Genomic DNA, 7,251 nt, shown 5'->3' with positions numbered 1-7,251 from the left:
ATTCCAGCCCACATTTTAAAACGATGTCATTAATTGATTACAGAATAAATTAGCCACGGAGAGGGAGAAAAATAAATTAAATTAAATTAAATTAAAGAATGCACAGACACGAATGAGACATATTTGTCTGGCAAGCATGCTATTTGCGCCACGTAAATTACGCAAAGAGGTCCTGCTGTGCCGCCGGTGTGCGCCGGTGTATGTACCCAAACACGTTGTTGAAAAATAAAATGGGTTGGGTAAGAATTATGTATTCTTAAAATAGCAAAATAAATAAATAAATAAAATCACGTGCACTGAGAGATGTCAAAATACTGTCTGATCATGTATCAAATAGTAAAAGTAAAACGATTTTTCTCCACCAATAATCTATATTTTAAGAATGGCATAGTAACTATTATTACCATTATAGGCTAAGTGGCAAACTTTATAGACGTTCCTTCAAACATCATGTCACTTGTTTTAACTCAGGTTAAAAGACCTTGAATGGCCTATCAATTTCAGTCATGGTCCAGATGCCATAGGATTATTCACATGGTTGTCCCATTGACCTGTCTAAGAATATGAGAGGGTCAGATGAGGGTAAAGATAGGGTTACACTGAGATCAGCTCCATACAGCTTCCAAATATGACATATTGATGAGCATGCCTTTCCTCAGCATTCAAGCCTGAATGTGTCCAGAGTTTTTCTTCTTAGTCGTATAATCCTCCATAATCCAGCACACTATGCTCCCATAACTAGCTCAACACGCAGTTCTGCAAGTCGAAATACAGACATTTCTACTAGTTTGATCTTTGGTATGTGAAAGAAAGTTGTTGAGTCACTGCTTTACAGACCACATGCTTTGCAGTCAATGTTATTATTGCAAACATTTTATTCAACATTCAGTGGGTTGTTGTTTTTTTTTTTAAAGCAGTAATAAAGGGTTTTAGGGCTGTTGGAAAAAGGGGTTAGATATTTATATCTCTCACAAATGTGGAAGTTATATGCTTTCTGAAATCCAGATGCACACAATTAATATACTGTGGTTGTTTGGTTTAGTTTCTCCTTATTGAACAAAAGAAAAACAAATATTTAATTCCACACAAAAAGTAGTTGATTTAAATGCCTTTAGCATATGATAGAATAAAACAATTACAGTTTGGAAATACATTATTTACTGTTTATTTTGTTATTTTACAAGAAAAATCTAAAATTGATGTTTCATGTTTCAAGCAAATTATTTAGTTTTAAAATCCATGCAGCCAGATTGCCTGAAAGGCTCAGAGTAAATTATAGATAGGCATGTTTCAGGTAAAAGCTTTGGACCATTTCCAAGCGGCTTCATATTCCTGTGGCTATATTTACAAATATTCTTAAGAAGTATAAGAGTCATAGCCAGCCTCCCAAGACAAGGTCACAATAGTAATTGTAACCACAAGAAAGACAGATAGTAGACAAAAAACCAACGTAAACATCAAAGGACATCTGAGATGAACTCGAAGGTCAAGGTACGTCATGGTCTTATTATGAACAATGGACTTGGTGGAAAAAGACCCAGTAGGGCTCCCCTATAAAAGAAAAAGTTTGCAAATCTCTTCAGCTTTATGTTTGCGGATAAAAAAAATGAATCCTAATAAAACACACACACTTTTTTGAAACATGGAGGGATCTTGTCGATGTGTAGGAGCTGCATCTGTCACCATATAGGTTGAATCTGTGTGGAGAACAATGACTTTCATGTTGGTCTCGTGACCACAACCACAGTATTGTTGTTTTTACGATGATATATTACATACTGACAACAAGCACTGGATCAGTATGCAGTACATACTATAGACTACAATGAATGCACATTACACTATATGTGGTTTTGCCCCAGGGCCACAGTAAACCATAGACTGGATGAGAAGTGGAGAAAGGCATAAACATTGCAGTTCGTTGACCGACCACTGGGATGTGGCTCCAAAGGTGAGTCAGTCTCCACTGACTCCCATTTAAAAATGTCCAACTATGCAGTAAAATAAACAAACTCATCAAAAAACAATTTTAATTTCCATAGCTAAGCTTTAGATTCACCACATCAGGTGAGACACCACATCAGGTGAGACTAAATAAAGCAACACATCTATGTATAACTGGAGGCGTGGTCTTCTGATTTGCAGATATAATAGTCTAGTCTAGTTGTCATCAGTTTTGCTACTCAGCTGTCAGCACAGGCCTGACTTTTGCACATTGCTTCAGAGCTCTAACAGTATTTGTATATTTGAAAGATTACGCTTTTTTGTGCAATTGATTGTACTAAGAAACCGCCCTACTGGTTGTGGTTTGGTCTGGAAAGAAGGGACAAAGCTGAGCAGGCAGCTTGTGCTGATCACGCATAGTGGTCCAACCCCTGAGCAGAGAGGCAAGCGACAGGGGGTCCCAGGGGGCCCCAAAAGAGTTCCAGTTCTTATTTCAACTCTGGCAACACTGGCCGTGTCCCTGCTGGTTTTCCTGAAGTTTTTCGTTCCACCCATTCCAACATGGTGCTGATCAGTAAAAGCATCAAGAGGTCACTTATTGGTGACGTCATGGCAGGGTTGTCCAGTTCTTATGTGGAAACTGAAAACTGTGGTTATAGATATGTCACGGACAGAAGTCGTTTTTTAAACCAGAGATGCTTTTTTTTGTAGTTGAAGTTTGTTTTACTTGTTATTGTTGTTTTTATTTTTCCATTTTGTCAGTAAACTGTCTCAATTCAACTTCAGCTCTTTTTCTACACTCGCAGCCGCACGACCGGGGCTGGACGACGAGGAAAAACAACGGAAAAGTGGAGACTGTGAAGGCTGATTTATGGTTCCGCGTTACACCAACGCAGACCCTACGCGTCGATTTAACGCGGAACCATAAATTCAGGCTTGAGTTCAGTGTTTCCACCCCCATGTAGTTTGAGAATGGTACGCTCCCCCTCCTCCCCTCCTCTCCTCCCCTCCCCTCTCCTCTCCTCTCTCCTTCTTTCTTTCCTCCACGTCGGAGGAGCGGCAGGCTGGAAGTGCGCATGTGATTGATGTCTCCTCGGGGTGTTTAGTGTCCGGGACGCGGCGCTCCGCCTGAGTCGCGCCGCGGCTGCTCCAGTCAGCTCCACATCTGCGCCACATCTGCTCCACATCTGCCCGCTCCCTTGTTTTTGTTTCCGTGCGCCGGAGCCGGAGCTTTCTGGAAAAAAACCCCGAGATTCAGCAAAGAACCGCCGAAGTTTGCCGGCCATGTAGAGGTCTCCCCCCCGGGGATGGCGTGGGAGTAGTTTTCTGCAGGAGCAGCGCTGGGAAACTTTGTTCCAGACTTGTTGAAAAGCGTCTTTACGCACGAGCCGGACCCAGACCCGAGCCCTCGGATCCGCCATGCGCCTGTTGAGCCCGCCGTGCGGGGACGTCCTGCTGGGGAGACCCGGCGTGCTGCTGCTCTCCCTGCTCGCCTTTGTGCTGCCCGGCCACGGCTGCCCGGATAAATGCCTGTGCTCCTCGCAGACCGTGAAATGCCAGAACCAGGAGCTGGCGGGGATTCCCGAGCCCCTTCCACTGAACACCAAGATCCTGTTCGTCACGGGGAACCGCATTCCCCGCATCGGCGAGGCCTCTTTCCCATCCCTCCTGGAGCAACTCACAGATCTGTATCTCAGCGGTAATGAGATGGAGCATGTGGACGCCATGGCCTTTGAGAACCTGCCCAACCTGCAGCGGCTGGACCTGAGCAACAACAGACTGCTGACTCTCAGTGAGAGCGCCTTCCCAGAGGACAATAAAGTTCAGCTTTTAAATCTCAGCAGGTCCTTTCCGGGTCAATTCCTCACGGATACGGTGCAGAATTTTTTGCAGAACTCAAGCCTGCAGCAGTTGACCACGTTGGACCTGTCCAACAACTACCTGGTGACTCTTCCCGGCGACGCCTTCGCCGGCCTGTCCAGCCTGGCCACGCTCAGCCTGCAGAACAGCTCCCTGGTCACCGTCCAGAACGGGACCCTGAAGCTGCCCCCGCTCCGGGACCTGGACCTGAGGGACAACAGCCTGAAGGATCTGCCCGCCAGCACGCTGGCCGACATCGGCCTGCAGCCCGACCTCCGCCTCTGGCTGGCCGGGAACCCCTGGCGCTGCGACTGCGTCCTGGACAACATGCTGGCGTGGCTGAAGAACTCCACTCAGGTGATGGATGTGCAGAACCTGACCTGCAGCGACCCCGAGCCGCTGAGGCAGCAGCCCCTCCTGCAGCTGGAGGTGTCCCAGTTGAAGTGTTCGAGCAACATGGAGGGAGTTCTGGAGACTTCCTACGTCTTCCTGGGGCTCGTGCTGGCCCTGATCGGCGTCATATTCCTGCTCGTGCTCTACTTGAACAGAAAAGGCATCAAGCGGTGGATTTACAACATCAGAGACGCTTGTAGGGACCACATGGAGGGGTACCATTACCGGTACGAGATCAACTCCGACCCGCGCCTGGCCAACCTGAGCATCAACTCGGACGTGTGAAGGGGGACGGGACAGTGTCTGGGATCCTGTAGTGAGATATTAATTTGCATGACAGTCCCTCGCCCCTGCCAGCCCCCCCCCATGACACCGTCCTGAGTTTACATGTCAAAAAGCTTCCTCAAACCCCCCCACCGCCCCCCACACTCCCCACTCACAACTTTTGGTTCAACCTCTGCCGCATGTCCCGCACAAATACCAGGCAGCTGCGACTGCTCGCTCTGTGTGACACTGCATGGACTACGAATCGAGGCGAAGCGTCTTTTTTCCAGAGCTGCATATGGTGACATGTTCTATTTTTACTCGTCCTTACGGATAAACAGACTTGAGTGCATTGACTTTTAAATGAAAGAATATTTGTCAAAAACGTTGGGCTGGTCATTGCATCCTTCTCATTAGGCCTGCGCCGCAGAGACGTGTTACACCGCTTGACTTTTTCCTTTTTAACATGTAAATATCTCACATGCAATAGACCATGCCTTTTTTTTTTCTTTCTTTCTTTTTTAAATCATTATATTGCACACTGCATAGTTTCTGGATTTATTAGATGGATGTTATTGCTCTTTTTTCTGTGACAATATTCAGCTCAATAAAATGCCTCTGGATTGCTGGTATCTCTGAAGGCCTTTAATTAGCAGACAAACAGGAATGTGATTCAAAGGTTTCGACAGGGAAGATCGGGGCCGCAAACACTCATTTGCACTCTCATTCCTGAGGTAGATGCGCATAACAAAAGCAAAAATCCATCCTCAACTCTTAAAGGGGGCTTTTTCCTTTTGTTTTTAAGTGAAAAATCTTTGTTGGAGATCATATATTTGGGTGTTAGAAGTGACAACTAACTCAAAAATGTTAACGCAAGGGAGCCCTCTCACTCCGTCTGGTGTGAAAGTCTCCTTCAGCGAGCCGTTTAGATCTCCAGGGTAGTGTGACCTCACAGATCCACATCAGATTAGAATCATCCAGGTCTCCATTTTTATTTCCACCACCTGCTTCACATCATGTTGCATTCGATGTATCTGGAAAGTGGGTAGCAGAAAGCTGTATCGGTGGATTCAAGGGGGTAGAGACAAGTGCAATACAGTCACGAAGGGAGCTGTTTTACTGTATCTACATTACGTTTCATTAAGCCCTCGGGAACTTGTGTCAACTTTTGATTGAAGGATCTTAATATATCTCCTTTAAGTTAATCTAGGTGTGCACTTTTGATCTCCATGGGAACAATTTCAGTTCTATTTTCATTAACAAGCTAGTGTCTTCTGTGCGATGGAAAAGTCAAATTCTCAGGTTGAAAGGAGGACACGCTGCTCTGTTTGAATTTAAATGAGCTTCTAGTGGGAGGTGTATGGTGATGAGAGTAGCCAGCTGTTATCTCCCGTCCAATTTGCTTCCTACTGTGAATGTAATAAAAAAAAAAAATCTTTCGGCCACTGCAAATTTCTTCCAAAATAATATCTGGGCGCTGCAGCTGGTTAGCACGTCCCTCACCCGTCAGGGCGCGATGATAGACTCCGCTGCGTACTGTAAACCCTTCACTATGTAATGGCTACGGGAGGAAGAGGGAGAAAAAAAACCCTGCGTGACGTTGTCTGGCACATGCAAATGAAGGCAAAAATGAACCCGAGATTCTCGTGGGGTGCGCGGAGGTATTATGGAAATGAGCTCAAGCGGCTTTGCTCTTCGCCGTTTTAGGGGAACTTGCATCCGCGAGAGAAAAGTGGCTCCTATTAGGGTTTGCATCCAGCTGTCAGCTGCTGTTCTTTGATGCTGTCCAGTACAGTAGATTAGAGCGCTATTCCTTTGAAGGGGAAACCATTAATTTTCCCCCTCTTGCACTTTAAATTAATGATGTTTGTTATGTCTGGACGCATTAAAGACAAACTTTCTCTGCCTTTTTAGGAGCACAGAGAGATAAGAATGTGCCTCTTCCTCACAAACGCACCATACCGCATAAGTGTGTCTAGTAGACTCAGGGTTTTTTTTTCTGTGATTTAAGGAGGAAAAGTGAAGTTGTGATTGTGTCTGCGTGCGTCTGATCGGGCTTGTTTAGCAGCTGGTAATGCTCTGTGGGTTTTCCTGACAAACACAAAGCTGCTCAGGTGAAGAAGAGACATCGCACCTTCACTTCCTCGCTTCCTGGCTGGAAATCTTCTTTATCAGGGTGACAGTTGCTCAATAACAGCTCTACTAGCATCAGAGATAAGCCAGAGATTACTTCTGCCTTATATGGAACACACTTTTATTCATTCCTGACTTCCTTTTGTCCTTCAGTGGTTTCTTTGGGGGGGGATTTTTCTACTATTTTAGCCGCATAAACGAAGCAAAGACAATAGGCTGTTATGGCAACACTGTTCTCGTCATTACGGATTTGTAATTGTAGCAGGTTCATTTTGAAAATGGATGTTCTCACTTCGCAGTCTCACATTATTCCCCGAAGTGAGTCTTCCTCACCTCTTTGTCTCAGGAGGGACATTCAGGTGCAGAATGCTTTCAGCCCGATGTTTCCACAGAGACCGCCGTGCAGGAGGCTTCATCCTCCTCCGCCTCACACCCTCTCCACAGCCATATTAACAAGTGATTTGGCCCCGGCCACGCCTCGAGCCACGCTTGGCAGAGCAGCTTTAATTACAGTGAAAAAGAAAATTAAAAAAGAAAAAATGTGAGAGAATCAGTGGATGACGGGGAAGAAGACTAAAATAAATGAGTGGAGAGCTCTCGGTTCTCTGACAATACCCGCTCCGGCTCGGCCAGCGAGGCCTCTGTGCCTGTTAACTC

The 7,251-nt window shown here is 45.7% G+C and overlaps 1 protein-coding gene across 1 annotated transcript; it reads left to right on the top strand.

Moving 5' to 3' along the window:
• The first annotated feature begins 2,985 nt into the window (after positions 1-2,985).
• tpbgb (trophoblast glycoprotein b) lies at positions 2,986-5,093 on the top strand. The gene has a single exon (XM_061718214.1). It carries the CDS (start codon positions 3,364-3,366, stop codon positions 4,480-4,482), a length of 1,119 nt encoding a protein of 372 aa, XP_061574198.1. The 5' UTR covers positions 2,986-3,363; the 3' UTR covers positions 4,483-5,093.
• Positions 5,094-7,251: the final 2,158 nt, after the last annotated feature.

Source organism: Cololabis saira, chromosome 3, assembly GCF_033807715.1.
Source record: "Cololabis saira isolate AMF1-May2022 chromosome 3, fColSai1.1, whole genome shotgun sequence".
In the NCBI taxonomy this organism is placed as follows: Eukaryota; Metazoa; Chordata; class Actinopteri; order Beloniformes; family Belonidae; genus Cololabis; species Cololabis saira.
This window is presented reverse-complemented; position numbering and strand designations above follow the sequence as displayed.

Excerpts from the sequence above, each read along its gene's own strand:
- tpbgb (XM_061718214.1), top strand. The coding sequence starts at position 3,364 with ATGCGCCTGTTGAGCCCGCCGTGCGGGGACGTCCTGCTGGGGAGACCC.